General features: G+C 46.0%; 2 protein-coding genes across 5 annotated transcripts in view; one reads left to right on the plus strand and one right to left on the minus strand.

Moving 5' to 3' along the window:
* Positions 1-200: 200 nt before the first annotated feature.
* On the minus strand, positions 201-3,600 carry LOC122368751 (uncharacterized protein C16orf52 homolog B-like). Its single transcript, XM_043342971.1, has 4 exons — positions 3,370-3,600; positions 2,934-3,146; positions 1,801-2,598; positions 201-949 (listed from the first exon to the last, which is right to left on the minus strand). The coding sequence occupies exons 1-3, from the start codon at positions 3,470-3,472 to the stop codon at positions 2,408-2,410; spliced, it is 507 nt and encodes a 168-aa protein (XP_043198906.1). The 5' UTR covers positions 3,473-3,600; the 3' UTR covers positions 201-949; positions 1,801-2,407.
* A 192-nt stretch (positions 3,601-3,792) lies between these two features.
* The window catches only part of LOC122368748 (serine/threonine-protein kinase/endoribonuclease IRE1-like), a 43,573-nt gene continuing 26,992 nt past the window's right edge, over positions 3,793-20,373 (plus strand). Inside the window, exons 1-5 of one of the 4 annotated variants that reach the window (XM_043342966.1) lie at positions 3,793-3,841; positions 5,106-5,474; positions 5,890-6,053; positions 8,153-8,309; positions 9,437-9,557. In XM_043342966.1, coding sequence (XP_043198901.1) covers positions 5,217-5,474; positions 5,890-6,053; positions 8,153-8,309; positions 9,437-9,557 — 700 coding nt within the window. In that variant the 5' untranslated portion in view covers positions 3,793-3,841; positions 5,106-5,216. The other 3 variants (XM_043342968.1, XM_043342965.1, XM_043342967.1) reach the window with 3 other exon arrangements.

Below are 20,373 nucleotides of genomic sequence, written 5' to 3' on the forward strand. Positions count from 1 at the left end.
CCATCAGTGACCTGTCAAGTTACACACAGGTCAGTGGCAAAGTTGGTAGGCTCAGCGCTGCACGTGCCGTCGAAATCTGCTATTTATTGTTCTCCGGTCGCTCTGAGGAGACGGGACCAGAGAAGGGTCAGCGACTTTTGACTCGGGAGAATGACGACACGTCCTTCCTTGGGAGCTGAAATCCCGCTCATAAAATCACATGGTGACGTCACTTATATTACAATACAGGTAATTGTTCATCCACTGTTCCACACTTATGGCCATTCGTTTCATTTACAATATCGCTTTCACAAACTGTCAAAAACATTTCTTCAGACCACGGGCGTAAAAAAGAACGTCATTGGCACTACACGCGGCTGTCCCATCCATGCACGATCGCGTTACACTGCAAAAGGCCACAGCCCACCACGGAACAGCACGATGAGTTTTATGAGGTACGAGCACAATCGCATAATTCTGATCAGCCATCTTATAAAATCAGATCCAACGATCCGGAAACACAAATACCTACAATCGTTTTGAACACAATTGCCGGAGCCAACACCGTAAAAATATGCTGGTACACGACACTCGCTGCATACACAGAAAACGTTTGCCAATTCAAAGCCTGAGTTTAGCCGGGAAGACGCACGTTTCCATTCGATTAAATCTACTTGCAGTCAGGTCAGGTCAAGTTCTACCCACAGCTAAGATAACAAAATAGTTAGTCCCACCGTCCCCTGTTGAGCTCCACAATATGGAAGGCGTAAAACAATTATGTCGAAGGGAGAGAAGCGCAACGACGTCGCGTCTATAATGCAAGCGCATACCAAGGGCTAGTTTACACACTTTCACAGAGTATACCTACATGATGCAGCGTTCCCTGTATAGGTTATGTAGCTTTGTGTCACAGGTCCCCTTTTCTATCATGCAATAGTAAATATACAAGAAAACAGAAAGCAAATAAAGTCAGTTGGGGGAGGTTTGGTCAATGGTTGTCATTTTTAGCACATGCCATTTTTGGCAACCATGTGCTAAAAATGACAACGCTATCAGCTATTTTTAGCAACGATGAAGCCGATTTCACTCCTCAGCGAGGAAATCACGATTTTGGAAATACAAGCACTGATTTTGGAAAAGAAGTGCTGCCACCTGGTGCAAGAAGAAGAAACCAGCTTTAATATGGCCGTTGTTTGTATGGTAGTCCAACGTTGAAGTATACCCTTTTTTGTGGCCCGAAGTTGGAACTTTAAATTGAAGCATCCGAAAATGATCGATATTGATCGAAATCATGATGTTGATGAAAAAAATAATATGTTAAGTTGAGAGAGGAGGCCATTTTATCCAGATGCGGTGGTTTACTTCTTGAAATTATTTTTGCTTACGACGACTGCCATGTAATGAGGGATAATTAGCAGCCGTCATTAGCAAAAATAATTTCAAGAAGTAAACTACTGCATCTGGATAAAATGGCCTCCTCTCTCAACTTAAAATATTATTTTTTTCATCAACATCATGTTTTCGATCAATATCGATCATTTTCGGATGCTTCAATTTTAAGTTCCAACTTCAGGCCACAAAACAAACTACCATACAAATAACAGGCATATTAAAGCTGGATTCTTCGTCTTGCACCAGGTCGCAGCACTTCTTTTCCAAAATCAGTGTTTATCTTTCCAAAATCTTCATTTCCTCGCTGAGGAGTGAAATCGGCCTCATCGTTGTCAAAAATAGCAGAATCGTTGTCATTTTTAGCACGTGTGACAAAAATAGCACGTGCTAAAAATGACAACGATTGACCAAACCTCCCCCGACTGAAGTAGGAAATCATCGGCCGGTATGGGCTTTTTTAACTGCAGTCAAATTTTCCAGTGGAAAGTACGATAGTTATTAGCTATTACTATACTTCTTGCTGCATCAAGTTGTAAATACACAAGATTAAAAAAATTCTTGTCATGAAATAATGCACAAATGTCACGCAGAAATTACGGGGTTTGGATTCTGGGGCCGCATGACCTTCTTCTTAACTGCGCTATGACCCTAAGTAAAGAACAGTGAATGAGTGTACGCCTCATTGCTAAACCAGCTTCATAATGACCGAAAGTTAAGCGTTTTGCCGTTTGCGTCCCTCCCTCGTGACGAAGAACCGACATGTAACAAAAGCGAGTCGTAAAATAAAAAAATAACGACATCTTCCGTGAAATTATGGAATCTTTCTACAAAAAAGTCAAGCGTCAAAGACAACTTATGCAGCCTGTTATGTAAAAATGAGACACGAGTAGGTAACACAAAATGGCACGGGATCCAGTCTCGCCACATCCCTTGGCTTATCTCCGCACGCTTTGAGATCACCATAGTGAGTACAGCTTCACATCTGGTAGAGCAGCCAAGCTCTACTTACAGTTCGGTTGCCAGGTGTCTCAGACAATCACCGGTGGTGTGACAGGCAGAGTCGGCAGGCGCACAGCTCAGCCGCTCCTGTCACAAAGATGGAGACGATGAAGAGAATGTAGGAGACGCCCACTGAGTAGCTAGGGGGCAGCTGGTAGGCCACACTGCCGATCTCTGCCATGTGGAAGCCTGCTGGCAGGATCACTGCAGCCAGACAGAGGAAAACCACTGCAAAGAGAGAAAATCATATGTAACATCATAAACAATGAACAAAGGAGAGATGGAAGGGTGAATATCTTAACATTTCTATAATCAAAATAAGAAAAATAACTATTCAAAAACATGCCATAAAAGTCATTGTATTCAATACACACCCTTGACCCTGGAATATGCGCAGCACCATCAGGGTACCTATGCCTAAAACCAGAACATTATCATCATATTTACTGGCCACCATAAACCAACACTAATAGCATGTAGCCACCCCAGACTTCAATCTTCATTTACATTCTTACTTACATTGCCCAATGCTCTCTTTACAGTTCAACACTGCTCAAGCTCACCAGCTGCAAATCCAAGCCATCGTGCAGCATTATATAGCCGGTGGCTCCATGTGCCGAGCAGCAGCAGTAGCAGTGTTGTAGACACACAGAGGCAGCTGCAGAGCAAGCATATGAGCACGAGTAGCCACTCTGGACAAAGACGAGGCACATAGCAGGTCTCTGGGCGTCCGCGACTTGTCTGACATGACCACAGCAGGCCCAGACGAATACTGCCTGAGGAAGAAGATAGGGGGCAAGGTCACTGCCAGATCAGATGCAATGGAGTAGAAATGGAGGGGCATGGTAAAGACTGTTGGATTTCATGAAACAGCACACTCAGAGTATGAGAAGACAATGCTTCAGTCTTTAAGTAAAAATACTCAGACCTGAGACCGTTCCAATTCAAGTATATTTGTACGGGAGGTTGAGGTAGGCAGATGTCACATCTTGTGCTTACCTCCGATGTCTGACACCACCCAATCAGGAGTTGCAATGCTTACAATGATAAGAATGTCAACAATAAAGAAGGTCACAAATGCAACAATTGTAAGCTTGCCCATCTTTGTCTCGTTCAAATTTTAACAAAAAATATCAATGCATATTGATATTAGATGTCTAAACTGAATTTGAATTATGATTACACCCATTCATTCATTCTCGCAATGCATCCCGTATTATACGTTCACGGCCAAAGCAGCAAAATGTGTGTTCAGGGCGGCTGCTGAGGCATGTTATTGTGAAGCAGCTACCAATCGTCAAGCAGAATATCACGTTAGTAGGCGTCGCGAGTGTAAAATCAGCTAAATTTGAACACTTTGGAATGTCTCAGCTGCGCCAGAAAGAAATCAACAGATACTTATTTTGCTGCAAAGACCATTTCATTGCATAAAAAATATTTCGTCACGCTTCGCTACTATCAGAAGCAGATTGTCGGCTATTTTTTTTGCATTCCAATCGCTAGCAAATCATGGTGACCATTTTCTAGTAGTAGGCACATTAAAACTTTCGAATAATGATCCGTGGAATAATGATCCTATTCAATACTGATGATAACCGCATATTTGTTTTTTTTTTTTGTTCCGATCAGTCTTTGATCGAAATAGCAGGAGCTAAAGCAGCTTCCTATCTTCATATCTTTCCCTCCGCATTGTTCCAACGGCCAGCCTCCAAACCGTTCCAATAACACGAAATTCCGAAAAAGAAATCGCAATCACAATATATGTGTAATAACATCATTTAGAGACGGTTCTTGTGAACCCTCTGCAATACTAGGACGTCATAAATCTTATCTATATATTTTCAAAATTTCAGTTTATGTATACTTCTTTAGGCAGTTTCATATGAAAGACTTTTGATATATGAATCAACACTTCTCGTAGTAGACTACCTTTTTTGTGAATTATATTTTTTCCACAACATAATATTTGTGTCGCTGGTCAAATGCCAAATCAATGTCCTCACTTCTCATGACGTAACAAATTTGAAAGGAATGCAAAGAGATGCGTGCTGCGTGGTCGGGGTGGTCGTATGCTTGTTCATATCAGTTACCATCAGTTACAACAACATTGGCAACCGCAATTGTTATTGTGGCAAACTGGCGCTATTGACAGTTCTCCTCTGTAGGTATACCGTTGTTTTTGTGAGTGATGAAATAAAATCAAATGGATGTTATCAGTGTCCAGAGTCATATACAAAGTCAGGTACCTATATCAATATAGGGCCTTGATCAGAGTATCTTGACAGATGCCGTGTTCATTACACTTGTAGTGCTTATTGTATCAGCATTCTTTAGTATAATAAAAGTTATTTCATTTGATTATTTCCTCAAGAAGGTCATGGACACCGGACTGAAACATCCACACACTACGCCGGATGCCCGTGGGCCGTGACTTTTTCTGTCCTTGTGGGTTGCATTTAATCGCATCATTTTTTTCAGTTTTTCTTATCTGTTATCCTTCTTTACATATTTTCAGTCTGTTGCTTTTTCTCAATGACCCATCGAGCAAACGTTGCTAGTCTTCGTGGCCGTGCCCCTGACCCGACCACAGGGCCCGTGGTGGTTCATCTGTCCTTACACTCTTGCTTGCCTTGTCACATTGCTGCAATTGCACCTATTGCTTTACTGATTTACTGTGAAAAATCGAAACCGTTTGGGAATGTCCTGCTTTTTAATAATCTAATTGCTTTTTTCAGGATGATGCTAACAGATTCATGCTGATGAGGCCATGAGCAGAGGATGGTATTGTGTTGTTTGTTATCACATTGACAGTTTATTTAGTTGAAGAACCCAAGTCGACCATAAAAATGGCAAGGATCATGTGTTTCGTTGCCCTTATTGGGCTTTTTATTCTCTGCAAGACAATCCCAAGTTTAGGCACTGCAAATGAAAGGGAAAACGGTAGGAACGAGTTCTATAGGAGCAACTCGGATGGAGATGTGACACTGGAAGACGAACAAGAGGACCATACTATTGAGGAGGAGCTTCAAAAGCTCGGCCATCTGCATGGATATTTTAAAAGCAATGAAGCTCACCACGGTGAAACAGAGAAAACATTTAAACAGGTACGAACATGACTACCCTCTATTTTTTCCTTTGAAACAGAGGAGTTTTGCCAATTTCCCTTTTTGTTCGGCTACAGACTTCAGTTTGCATAATGTTGAGTTTTTTGTTGACATGACAGGTGTTGAGATTTATTCGCGCCTCACACCCGGTTTGTTTGACATTTCGCTGATTGTTTGTCTTGTATTACCACCAAAGATCGTTCAAAGCTACACTTCTCCCGAGACTACGTACGTATTTATTCAAACTACGCACCTACACTCCTCCTACACCTACACCGATGCGTTAGATAATGTCTGTATCTAAGTTCCTGTCTGAACTTAACTTTGCAACGAAGCTCGGGGTCCAATCAATTCCTAAGCTTTCAATACAGCTCCCGAATATGAACCGCGCCCAACCCCGCCTCTACACCGCCAGTCGCAGTCATCGGCCGTGATCCCGACTATGGAGGACAAAGAGATCATTCTGGTGTCCACCCTCACCGGTCGGCTGCACGCACTCAGACGTGTCAGCGGGGAGGTCCTGTGGACACTGGACCGGGGCCCGACCGTGCGCGCACCGGAGCCCAACAAACAGCCAGAGTGAGTGGGCAGAGGGGTCTATCATGCTGAACTATAGGAGGGATGGGAGAGGCGAGGAACTGTAAGGACGAAGGAGGCATTGCGGTATAAAGACTCGTTTTTAAGTTTACAGGTGCTACCATCTTTTGTTGATTTATTCAGTAAATTTACTTGTACATTCAAGCATCTAATGTTTGCGGGTTTATTTGCTTGATTTATTAAATGGATTAATTATATGAATAGTTCCTGAATTCATCGGTCATTGCCTCATTGTTTTTACCGCAGTCGACGCGCCCGTAAACCCCAATGAACGTACGAAGGAACGAACGAAGGTCATTGATCGATTGGTTTATGTATGCATTTGTTAAAGGAAACAGTTCACTTTCCTGAAATTAGTATTTTGCTATTGATTTATGATTTTTTATGCTCAAAATGATCATGAAAGAAAGTAAAACCTTTTTGTAAAAACAATTATTTTCTATATTTTAATATAGGACGAACTATATTCTATGTAAAATAATGTTTGAGGCGGAAGCTTATTACGCGTTGACCAATCATATCGCGTGATTCAAACCTACGCATACTGCATTGGCTGTAAGCAGCATGCTGATTGGCTGACGATGACGTGGCTGCATTCCTGTGCAAGGCACGCATTCCTCTGCAAGGCACTCTTTTCGGAACGAGAAATGGAATATCTTCGTCTAGGGTGATCGTTGAGCCGTAAAAGCTCCTGATTTGTGCTAGTCTCAGCTCAAGCTACGAAACTGCTATTTCAGTTCAAAACCCCATGTTAACCCGCGAGTTGCTGGGGGGGGGGGCGTTAAACGCCCCCACTTTTTTCGCCGGGCCATAGCATAAAAACGGCGCGCCGCAGGCGCGCCAAATTTTGGGTACCTGTAGGGAATTGATTGAAGTTTATTGTGACAAAGTTTCAAAAAAATCGGTCGGAAAATTTTTGAGATATCGAAGTTTTAGTGACGTCATGTTTTCTGAGTTTTCGACCAAAAACGGCATATGTTCAAAAAATCATATAAAATCACAGAATAGACATACAGACATGCCGTAAACGCCATTAGACTGCCAATACCATGAACAATCAAATGGCTATCTTCAATTGTTGATTATCATTCCGCATTTTCCAAAATCTTGAACTGAATCTTGGCAATTTCTCGTGACTACTTCACGACCATGATACATGCAATTCTTAAATTGAACTTTTTTAGCCAAAAACGTACACATATGGGAAAATGAATGTCACCATCGTGTTCTACGCCCCAAATTGCCCATAAAACATGTGTCACAGGCTGGGAATATCAGTTTTCATTTTCGGGGATATGTGCCTGCCCGGTTGACCTGACCTTGACCCTGACCTATGCTTGACTGACCCCTATATGGAGCTGACACTCTTGCAGGCCTTATATGGTGGATTGTGCACCGTTTTGACAGAGTTTATGACGAGAGGCGCCCATTGCGAAGTCCTGAAGTCCATGCTACTGAAAGCCCGATTTCAGGTGTTTGACCTGACCTTGACCTGACCTGTGACCTCAAAATTCAATTTTAAAGTACTCATCTGAAGCGTCTCGTCGCGTTCTTTCGTTTGCCGCCTCGTGCGTTTCGCTGCGCCTATTGGTTCTCGAGTTATCGGCTGGGGGCGTTTAACGCCCCCCCCCCCCCCAGCAAACGGTGGGTGGCGAAATACCCCAGCAACTGCCGGGTTAAAAGTGAACTATTTCCTTTAAACGATTCATTAATTCATTTATTCATTCGGTCATTCGTTCATTCATTCATTCATTCATTCATTCATTCATTCATTCATTCATTCATTCATTCATTCATTCAACCATTCATTCATTCATTCATTCAACCATTCATTCATTCATTCATTCATTCATTCAACCATTCATTCATTCATTCATTCATTCAACCATTCACTCATTCATTCATCTCTTTTTGTATTGGCTCATTTATTTACGAATTGGCTTATTAATTTCACTGAATCGGCGTAATAAATTAGTTAATCGTTGCTGCAAGGACTGACGTCATCGCTGCTGTGCGGTCCACTGCTACAATATAACCACCCCTCCCTCTCCCTCTCCCTCTCCGTCTCCCCCTCTCTCCAGGACGGCTGCATTTCTGCCGGACCCCAGTGACGGAAGTCTGTACATGCTGGGAGGGCCCGGCCGGGACACACTCAGAAAATTACCGTTCACCGTGCCAGAACTGGTGTCCGCCGCGCCCTGCCGGAGCTCGGACGGACTACTCTATACCGGGAAAAAGGTACGTGGGTGCAAGATTTCTTTACTAATACGTGGGTGCGCACACTGGGCCGTGAGGGTTGTTGGGTACCGAACAAATGTGTGAATGTTTGTAGAGTAGAAGCGTACGGGGAAGCAGGTTGCTAGGGCCGAGGTGTGGAATGGGATGGAAGATTCACGTCTGTGTTATAAGAGTGGTGCACACCGCACAGTGCACCTGCTGTTTCGTAGAATGACAAGAGGACGGCAAGGCATCGGAGGTGGATTTGTGAAAGGCAGTGGTGTTCGCGATCGGTGGCTCTAGCCCAACATCCGACATATCCTAGCACCAGTATAACGCCTTTTGGGGCGATTAACGGAGCGAGCGAGAGGGTGAGCCTTGCACGTGCGAAATTTCGAGGGGGTACCTCCAGCTGACTTGTGCACGGCACCCTACTAACCGGTCTCTAGCGATGTGCCAAATTTGAGCACAATCGGTCCAGCCGTTCTCGAGATCTGGAAGCGGCACCCTGCAAGTGCGCACGTGCAAGATGGGTCCCAACTGACTTTTGCACGGCACCCTACTAACCGGTCCTTAGCCATGTACCAAATTTGAGCGCCATCGGTCCAGCCGTTCTCGAGATCTGGAATCGACCCCTGCACGTGCGCACGTGCAGCAGCACCCCAACTCTGGCACATGGATATGCATTGCCTAGTGAGTGCCTACCTACATGCCAACTTTCAGCGCAAACGGCCCAGTAGTTACCGAGATATTGCAACAATTACAAAAGTGACACCTCTTCGTTTTGCACGTGGCACGTGCATAAGGGGTCACCCACATGCATCGGGAATAGTCCATTACTTGGTAGAAGGAATGAAGCTACCCTACAAAAATTACCGCGTGTAAATCGGTCAACTGGTTGCTGAGATATAAGCCTCGCAAAAGCGTGACCACGGCCGGCCGGCCGGCCGGCCGCTCATACTCAGAAATTTCCGTTAATCTAAGGAAAGACTACGCTCGCTTCGCTCGCTCCGTAACTACCTGACTAGGACATGGGAATGGATATTGATCTGACCTGTCGCTACCGCTGAGGTCACCGCTGAGCTGAGCTCTGACCGCGCCCGCTGACTGCTAAGTTGAACTGATCTGACCTACCTTCTGGTCGGCAGGTGGACGGGTGGATGGCGCTCGACTGGATGACGGGCCAGATACAAGAGGAGCTGACCTCCGAGGGCAGCAGCCGCTCCTGTCCGGTCAACAGCCCCCAGACTGTGTTCATCGGACGCACAGGTGGGTCACGCTCTGTACAATCCAGAGGTCACGCTGTTTGGGAGAGGTTAGAGGGTCTACTCACCGCGTTTGGTGGACAAGATGAGGCCCCGCTATGTTATATAGGAGGGACATGCGGGACGCTATGATAGGAGGGTCCCGCCGATGCTTGGGAGGGACAGTCGGGTCACGCTTAGTTGTGTGAGGGCTATGAGACTTGTTGTGGTCGGAAGGACTGGTAGGTCCCACCGTGATGAGATGGACAGGGTGAACCGCGTTGTTTGTAATCGACTGTGGAGTCCTTCCGTCTGGGAAGGGCAGGGAGATTCCACCACGTGGGATGGACAGAGTGGTCCCGTTGTGATGATGGGAAGGACGGAGGGCCCTTCTATTTCCCTCTGTTCAATTTTCCATCAATTTAGACGTTTTTCTTTAATAATACGTTATCGCCAGCACGTAACGCTCCTCCCCGGATGCAGGGAGTGAATGATATCGCCCAAAACTGACCCGGATTGCGCGGCGTTAAAGGTAGTGTGCCACCTTTGAAAGATTTCCCATTTTATTTTTCCTAGGATAAGAAGCTCCTGTTTTTACCTAATATCGCAAAAAATTCAAAAATGGGCCTGGAATAGTGCCTTTTTCGCCTAAAAGTTTATCGGTTTTTCGATATGTATAACAACTGTAGTGGGCTGACCTGCAAACAGGCGTCGGCAACAATCGCGAATGCGGCGCACATGTGACAATAAGCAAAAGTCATTATAGAGTTACGACGTACGGGAATGAGTTATCAGCTGTCTAATCGTAGACAACACAATGTCGAGCCCTGTAAGCCTGTATTGGTATTGATGTAACGGAAGTTGGCACAGATTCAGCACAGGTTCAGCACAGCACAGATTCGGTAGGGGGAAAAAGGCCCCGGTAGAGGGAAACCTTTATGACCCGTTTTCCCCTAGAAATGACGTCACAAGGAGGTAAAAATGGGTATCAATCGAAAGCTCTCGTTTACCCAGACACAGTCCTGCAGGAAAATTTCAATTTTTCCCCATAGGAAAGTTTTTACGGGAAAATCAAAATTTTGGGTCAATGGGGGGTCCCCCCCGATTTCGTTCAAAATCGGCACACAGGTGCCCCACCACCAGCCGAGAAACTTTCCCCAAAACGGTCCCCGTTGCATTGACGTTTAAGGCCCATAAAGCCCCCTAGACTCGTAAAATATCCGTAAAATCGCCTTTGTACGGACAAAAAAGTGGTGCTATGGTAAAAATGGGTATCAATCGAAAGCTCTCGTTTACCCAGACACAGTCCTGCAGGAAAATTTCACTTTTTCCCCATAGGAAAGTTTTTACGGGAAAATCAAAATTTTGGGTCAATGGGGGGTCCCCCCCCCCGATTTCGTTCAAAATCGGCACACAGGTGCCCCACCACCAGCCGAGAAACTTTCCCCAAAACGGTCCCCGTTGCATTGACGTTTAACCCTCGCACGACCAGGCCATTTCTCATAACACGAACGACCAGGGGGGGGGGGGTTGTTACGACCCCCCCTGGCGTTTCGAAACGGAAGGTCGTAGAGCTTAGCGGAAAAAACCAACGGATTGCTCTCAACGAGACCTCGCGATTGGTGGTATATTTTTTGGTCCTAGGTCAACATTTGACCTACTTTTGACCGGTCAAAGGTCAAATTTTCGGAAAAATAGACTTTTTTTTCAACTTTCGGCGGCGATTGCGGCAAAACGGTGGGAGATATCGACTTGAAACCTTCAGTATCGTGTTCCTTGATCAATTCTCTATCGTTTGGTATGTATTTCGTTTCCCTAGCTCTAAAAATGGCGCGTTGGGAGCGCCGGAAGTTGGCAAGGTCACAGTCGGCGGCAGAAATTCGAAAAATCAAAATTTAAATTTTTGAAATCTGATTGTATTTTTGGATTTGGGAGGTCCATTTGCTCCCTATAGAAGCTAATATTGCTGCATATTCCCATTGAGGTGACAAGAATTAGCAAAATAGTGGTTCGGGCGCTTTTCAAAAATAGTACCGGACGCTGTTCCTCTTGTGACGTCATAGCTCCGTGACCTGACCTGACCCGGTCAAATTTTTTATACCATATGATAGCCAATACTTGCCCCAAGATGCATGGGAAGTTTCATCACGATCCATCAACCGATGTCCGTACCACCGGCAGGAAACCTCGGGCGTTGGCACTCAGTTTGTGAAAATCCGGCCGGAGGCTGTACCTCTTATGACGTCATAACTCCGTGACCTGACATGACCCGATCAATTTTTTTTTCGTCAAAAGATGCGCAAAGGTTGCCCCAGAGGGTATTGAAAATTTCAGCCCGCTACGACAAGCCGTTTAGCGTGCACTTCGAAAAAACCTCAGGGGGGGGGGGTTGATACAACCCCCCCCCCCCTAGGCGTTCTAGGGTTAAGGCCCATAAAGCCCCCTAGACTCGTAAAATATCCGTAAAATCGCCTTTGTACGGACAAAAAAGTGGTGCTATGGTAAAAATGGGTATCAATCGAAAGCTCTCGTTTACCCAGACACAGTCCTGCAGGAAAATTTCACTTTTTCCCCATAGGAAAGTTTTTACGGGAAAATCAAAATTTTGGGTCAATGGGGGGTCCCCCCCGATTTCGTTCAAAATCGGCACACAGGTGCCACACCACCAGCCGAGAAACTTTCCCCAAAACGGTCCCCGTTGCATTGACGTTTAAGGCCCGTAAAGCCCCCTAGACTCGTAAAATATCCGTAAAATCGCCTTTGTACGGACAAAAAAGTGGTGCTATGGTAAAAATGGGTATCAATCGAAAGCTCTCGTTTACCCAGACACAGTCCTGCAGGAAAATTTCACTTTTTCCCCATAGGAAAGTTTTTACGGGAAAATCAAAATTTTGGGTCAATGGGGGGTCCCCCCGATTTCGTTCAAAATCGGCACACAGGTGCCCCACCACCAGCCGAGAAACTTTCCCCAAAACGGTCCCCGTTGCATTGACGTTTAAGGCCCGTAAAGCCCCCTAGACTCGTAAAATATCCGTAAAATCGCATTTGTACGGACAAAAAAGTGGTGCTATGGTAAAAATGGGTATCAATCGAAAGCTCTCGTTTACCCAGACACAGTCCTGCACGAAAATTTCACTTTTTCCCCATAGGAAAGTTTTTACGGGAAAATCAAAATTTTGGGTCAATGGGGGGTCCCCCCCCGATTTCGTTCAAAATTGGCACACAGGTGCCCCACCACCAGCCGAGAAACTTTCCCCAAAATGGTCCCCGTTGCATTGACGTTTAAGGCCCGTAAAGCCCCCTAGACTCGTAAAATATCCGTAAAATCGCCTTTGTACGGACAAAAAAGTGGTGCTATGGTAAAAATGGGTATCAATCGAAAGCTCTCGTTTACCCAGACACAGTCCTGCAGGAAAATTTCACTTTTTCCCCATAGGAAAGTTTTTACGGGAAAATCAAATTTTGGGTCAATGGGGGGTCCCCCGATTTCGTTCAAAATCGGCACACAGGTGCCCCACCACCAGCCGAGAAACTTTCCCCAAAACAGTCCCCGTTGCATTGACGTTTAAGGCCCGTAAAGCCCCCTAGACTCGTAAAATATCCGTAAAATCGCCTTTGTACGGACAAAAAAGTGGTGCTATGGTAAAAATGGGTATCAATCGAAAGCTCTCGTTTACCCAGACATAGTCCTGCAGGAAAATTTCACTTTTTCCCCATAGGAAAGTTTTTACGGGAAAATAAAAATTTTGGGTCAATGGGAAAAATTTTGATTTTCCCGTAAAAACTTTCCTATGGGGAAAAAGTGAAATTTTCCTGCAGGACTGTGTCTGGGTAAACGAGAGCTTTCGATTGATACCCATTTTTACCATAGCACCACTTTTTTGTCCGTACAAAGGCGATTTTACGGATATTTTACGAGTCTAGGGGGCTTTACGGGCCTTAAACGTCAATGCAACGGGGACCGTTTTGGGGAAAGTTTCTCGGCTGGTGGTGGGGCACCTGTGTGCCGATTTTGAACGAAATCGGGGGGACCCCCCATTGACCCAAAATTTTGATTTTCCCGTAAAAACTTTCCTATGGGGAAAAAGTGAAATGTTCCCGCAGGACTGTGTCTGGGTAAACGAGAGCTTTCGATTGATACCCATTTTTACCATAGCACCACTTTTTTGTCCGTACAAAGGCGATTTTACGGATATTTTACGAGTCTAGGGGGCTTTACGGGCCTTAAACGTCAATGCAACGGGAACCGTTTTGGGGAAAGTTTCTCGGCTGGTGGTGGGGCACCTGTGTGCCGATTTTGAACGAAATCGGGGGGACCCCCCATTGACCCAAAATTTTGATTTTCCCGTAAAAACTTTCCTATGGGGAAAAAGTGAAATGTTCCCGCAGGACTGTGTCTGGGTAAACGAGAGCTTTCGATTGATACCCATTTTTACCATAGCACCACTTTTTTGTCCGTACAAAGGCGATTTTACGGATATTTTACGAGTCTAGGGGGCTTTACGGGCCTTAAACGTCAATGCAACGGGGACTGTTTTGGGGAAAGTTTCTCGGCTGGTGGTGGGGCACCTGTGTGCCGATTTTGAACGAAATCGGGGGGACCCCCCATTGACCCAAAATTTTGATTTTCCCGTAAAAACTTTCCTATGGGAAAAAGTGAAATTTTCCTGCAGGACTGTGTCTGGGTAAACGAGAGCTTTCGATTGATACCCATTTTTACCTCCTTGTGACGTCATTTCTAGGGGAAAACGGGTCATAAAGGTTTCCCTCTACCGTGGCCTTTTTTCCCCCTACCGAATCTGTGCTGTGCTGAACCTGTGCTGAATCTGTGCCAACTTCCGTTACATTTGGTATTGTTTCTTTTATTTGGCTGTCGAACATTATTTATGGTTTGAAATATGATTTTATGTAAAATAATTGATATGAAAAAGCCGTCTCTTTTAAGTTATGACCCCATTTCACCACACGCAAGTGACAGAAATGACAATGATCAGCTGACGCATTTTTCTTGGCCGAAGTCAGAGCGCGCGGCCCGACGCACCACCACCGCACCACAAAGTATGAGCAGAAGCCGCGCCCAAAGCCAGGGCCCCGGTAACGTGAGGTAGCCGAGTCGGGGCAGCGTGCGCTGACCCAAGCCGGGGCCGCAGCTTTGGGCGCGGTCTACCGCATCCCCGCGGGCAGCACCGGGCTATCACATGACACCGGGAGGACGCGCGGCCCCGGCTTGGGTCAGCGCACGCTGCCCCGACTCGGCTACCTCACGTTGCCGGGGCCCTGGCTTTGGGCGCGGTCTACCGCACCACCTAACAGGCGTGTTCGAAACCGCAGGAGATGATGATGAACGGGTTTATCGAAACTTGATTGGATGAGCATATCGGTAATAGCGATTTCAGTGTGTGCATTTATTGTTCAAAGTGGTGTGAAATGTGGTTGGGGTACGACCGACAACCCGTCGGGGCGAATTTCGCACTGGGGTACTCAAAATTTGAAGAATTTAAGACGTTTCCATGAGTTTTGAAGGCATGGATAAGTTCTAAAAATCCGGTTCTCCTTATCTGGGCCATTAACTCCATACGTTCCAGGAAAGCTGGCACACTACCTTTAACCCGCGCCCCACTGGGGTCTGTGTATAACACGCCCTACTGGGGGGGGGGGCTATTCATAGCCCCCCTCCTAACTCCGAAACTACTGGGCCGATCGTCAAAATTCAAACGGCGTCTGATAGTCCCGGAAAAACTGTCGAGCGAAACCTAATTTCATTGACCTCGAGGTCACCGATGACGTCACAGGTCAGGTCAAAGTAAAAATTATTAGCATTTTGGCTTGTTCACATTTTGGGCTCTGGCCGCCGTCTTACAAGTCAGATCAGGCTCATTTTTGGTACACACACTCTTAAACAGATGCTCTAGATACCCTGAGGGTACCAAGCTTTTACTTTGATTTTCAGGTCAAGGTCAGGTCATCACAGGTCACGAAAATATTTTATCATGGGTCGGTCACGTGACACATGTTATATGGTCCATTTAGGCCAAAGATTTCGAATTTGATGTCGTCTGTGTCATTCGAGGTCATTTTGAGTCGAATTTAGCTTAGGTCAGGTCACTTTCAGGTCAAATTTTGAAGTTATAATTTTTCAACAAAAAAGGTGTCTATTGGATGCAGTTTGAGCTCAGGAACACGATGGTGCCATTTATATTGGTGTACGATGTCAAATACGTACTGAAAAATTGATTTGAAAAATTAATTACTGTGAATTTTTTGCAATAATGCATATATTCACATATATTCCGGTTTTTTTTCGAAAAGTCAAAAACTTTTTGAAAAAAATATAAAAATACAAATTTTGAATATTATTATATCAAATTTTCGAAATTTTCAAAATTTTGAAAATTCGAGATAGCAGTTTGATAGCGCGGTCAATTCTGAGTCCTTTCATGCAAAGAAATCGGATCTAGCTTAAAAACTGAGCTCTTGGGAGCGATTGCCGTGGTTCAATGTTTTGCGTCGAAATCGGACGAACATGACGTCACTCTGACGTCATTTCCGGCCGACCTATGGTAGCTACGAAGTTCAAATTTTGACACAAGGTGTCAAATTGATGCAGCCGAAGGTACTGTAAGTTTGGCGTCGATCCATCAAGCGGTTTGGAAGTTATTGCACAAAAACGGGAGGGGGGGGGGGGGCTATAAATAGCCCCCCCCCCCAGTGGGGCGCGGGTTAATTATTTCAACATCCTGCTTTTTGTACGGGGACCCGCAGTTGCTCCTGTACAGCGACCCTGAGCAAATTGTCCCAGCACCCTCACAGGGAACAACGATAAGCTGCCAGAGGGCATGCACAGAAAAACCTCAGCTGCTCTTGTACAGGGACCGGCAGTCGATATCAATGTTATCGGTTGTTACTGGACAGGACAGACAGCTAGAGTTTGGGTTCGTGTACAGTAGCAACTGCGGGTCCCCGTACGAGCCATTGTTTTAACTAGGATATGACTTTTCCGGCTTGTCTAGTGACAGGGGTTACATATAGTGGCTTGACGTGGAATAGTGACAGCGCCAGTGAATCTGCGCCCTCGTCGCCAGAAAATAGAGCCATGTAGCTCTTTCCAAAGTATCCCCACCCTGTTGCTACCGCCGCTCTTTTTGCGTTGTTTTCGCTCGAGCGATATGGAGTATGGACCACATTTTCCAACAGCTGTGGTCGTGCTCCGTATTTATGCAGTGCCGAAAGGTACCCCAATCTCTCGATAAGTCTGTCAGAGTGGCATGGCGGACACCTGCGTGATCCGTTTTGTCACTGCGGACAGGTAAATGGGGTGCGTCTGACGTTAGTGAATTAGCTTATGGGGTGGCTAAAGGGTGATGTGAGGCGACGTATGCATGCGTCATTTTCTCCGCCCTAGGCATTTTTCAGTGATGTGGAATGCCATTACAATAGCGATAAAGCTGTTGTTATTTATTTTTGGCGAGCTCACCCCTCGAAATGTCTAAGTGAGTCAGTTGAGCAATAGGTAGCCTCTAGCGATGCGTTGCTTTGGTGGTATACATACATTGAGGTCCCTTTACGATTAAACGTACGGCTGGCATTTTAGACACTACCTGAGGCGATACAATGCAAAAACGACTACGAAACTGTATCGCATAAGTGACAATTTTTTAAGATCATTTTTTCGCCCTGTTCGTAAAACGTCCTTACCCGCTCAACCGAACCCCCAAAGCGACCGCATTCCATCAAAACTATCTCTATTAACGCTTTCTTTATCACTGTAAGACGCACTATGAATATGTAACTGTTGGGGTATCTCTCTTGTCGGGAGTTTCCCTCACCTTCCCCGGCCCCATCCCCATGACATGTTATCAAACATTTCTCCCCCCCCCCCTTCCCCTCTCGAGAGTTTGGGGCGGTAGTGATGTCACGTCTGGCGTAGTAGCCCGACCAGCTGCGTGAACTGTGAACTGTGAAGGTCTCGGCCAAGGTCATGGCGCTTAGTAAGGAGCTTAGTTGGGCTTGACGCGGGGACTAGAGCCTCAGGTATACGCAGCCAATGGATAAGTCGGTTAAGATGGCTCTCACTTCTCAGCTAAGGATCAAAATTTGGAAGTTAGCCATTGATGACACTCCTCCATGACGCTCTTTGGGCCATTATTTTAGAATGCGTGGCATTTGGTTCGTTTGAAATGGCAGAACACCCGTATGCACTGGTCTAAGTCTGTGTGCTGGTAGTCTGGTCGGACCGGTGACACTACTGCTGTCGTACAGCAGTAGTGTCACCGCCCTCGTCGCCACGGTATATCATACACTGCTCGATATCACACTAAATTACGGCTACCGAACCCGCGCAATCACGTGTATTTTTAAACACAGCCTGGCTGTGGGGTTACATTGGCCTCAGCTACATACAGCAGCCTCAGATGAAAACCTAAGCACAGTAAGCTAGCTACTGTGGTGTATCGGTCTGGTCAGTCAGTGGACTCGGTTGCGGTTAAGCTTGACGTGGTTTCGGATATCCGCTATGGCATTTTAGTAGTATTGGCGTATTGGTCGTCTAGTAGCTGCCAGGGTTGTGACAAGACTGGAATACTCGTCGGTATTTACCGGTTATGTCTACCGTCGATAAGATCAATGTGCAGCGATGTCTTTCGGATGATCGATGGAAGATGATGACAGTTTTACGTAAGTCGGTGGCTTGAAAGGGCGGTGTGTTGAGTATGTGGACCGGTTACACAGACGTTTAAACTGAATGATCGATGTGAATTACAATTCACCTGTTAACCCTCGCCCGTAAACGGCGATCTGCCACCTTCGCCCATGCAGGGGGGGGGGGGGTTGGTGCGACCCCCCCTTGGCGTTTGAAAACGGAGCGTCGTAGAGCTTAGCGGAAAAGACCATCGGATTGCTCTCGCCGAGATCTCGCGATTGGTGGTATATTTTTTGGTCCTAGGTCAACATTTGACCTACTTTTGACCGGTCAAAGGTCAAATTTTCGGAAAAATAGACTTTTTTCAACTTTCCGCGGCGATTGCGGCAAAACGGTGGGAGATATCGACTTGAAACCTTCACTATCGTGTTCCTTGATCAATTCTCTATTGTTTGGTATGTATTTCGTTTCCATAGCTCTAAAAATGGCGCGTTGGGAGCGCCGGAAGTCAGCAAGGTCACATTCGGCGGCAGAAATTCGAAAAATCAAAATTTAAATTTTTGAAATCTGATTGTATTTTTGGATTTGGGAGGTCCATTTGCTCCCTATAGAAGCTAATATTGCTGCATATTCCCATTGAGGTGACAAGAATTAGCAAAATAGTGGTTCGGGCGCTTTTCAAAAATAGTACCGGACGCTGTTCCTCTTGTGACGTCATAGCTCCGTGACCTGACCTGACCCGGTCAAGTTTCTTATACCATATGATAGCCAATACTTGCCCCAATATGCATGGGAAGTTTCATCACGATCCATCAACCGATGTCCGTACCACCGGCAAGAAACCTCGGGCGTTGGCACTCAGTTTGTGAAAATCCGGCCGGAGGCTGTTCCCTTTGTGACGTCATAACTCCGTGACCTGACATGACCCGGTCAATTTTTTTTTTTTATCAAAAGATGCGCAAGGTTTGCCCCATAAGGTACTTAAAATTTGGCGGCGCTGCGCGCCGCCGTTTTTACACTATTTCCGAAAAACCTCAGGGGGGGGGGGGGGTTGCACCAACCCCCCCCCACATGGGCGAGGGTTAAAACGTGAGTCATGTACCTATAATGTATGAGTTGACTGCATCCAGCATATTTACATTTTGACTTTTTTTGTTACCGGATCGCTCTGCTTGCTCAATTACCAATGTCTGGCTTACAAAACACAGTTTATTTGTGCCGGGTCTTGTTGATACTTGGTTTTGCAGCGTCATCCACGCCCTTTCTGTCCACATCATGAATCATGATTTATTGTCGGGCTTGTGCACGGGAAGGGCCACTACGACCATTGGATGACATTCAAAACATACCCTCCCTGGGAGGAAGAACAGTCCACCGGACCTTGCCCTAAGCAGCGATAAACGAACAAAACGTCTCACTCAATAAACGCGCTCATCTACATAGTCCGAGCACCTTGCGCTCAATTGTGAAATATTTACATTTTATTTTATTCTGCACTTACCAAAATTAAAAGATTTTAACTCTGAACATTGCTAGGTTTTCCGTCACCGAAAATACAGCGGCGCCTTGGCTTAACCTTTATATCAAGTGACGTGCCTAAAATAAATGGTAGTATGCTGAAATATTGTATGAGTTCTGTTCCGATATTTCTGCCGGGGGGGGGGGGGGGGGTCTGTAACTTTTGCCCGACTGCCTTTCCCTCCCCTTGTTTCCTTTCCCTTTGTTTCCTCTCCACCTTCGCCCGACATTCTGCTATTGTTATTCCCACTGGCGATCGCAGCTGTGTATCAGTCTGAGGGTCGAGACCCGCATTATGGGGCTCGGCCCGGGGGCCAGTGACCTTTGGTAGGTAACCAGCCGGGTAGACAGAGGCATTTAGGGGTCAATGGGTCTAAAACTAGCGATTCTGACGCTAAATGCGGGCAGTGGGTGTGTGCGGATTTTTGCAGCTGTTTTACAGTGCATAGTGCAGGGCCCGAGCCTAATCGAACGCTTATCACGGGAAGGTTTAGAGCGGTTAGAAGGCTTATCACAAGAGGATTTGGACAAGCTATCGCCTATGGCTTACCTGCGGTGTCGGACTTCGAGGGATTACAGGGTAAATGAGACTGTATCTATGAGATGAGACAGGGTCGGTGGTCGGGGCGCGACGGCGGTTGTAATGTCCGTACACCGGTTTAGCTGCATTATTAGCCCGTGGTGG

Source organism: Amphibalanus amphitrite, unplaced genomic scaffold, assembly GCF_019059575.1.
Source record: "Amphibalanus amphitrite isolate SeventyFive unplaced genomic scaffold, NRLGWU_Aamphi_draft 000973F_arrow, whole genome shotgun sequence".
Lineage (NCBI taxonomy): Eukaryota > Metazoa > Arthropoda > Thecostraca > Balanomorpha > Balanidae > Amphibalanus > Amphibalanus amphitrite.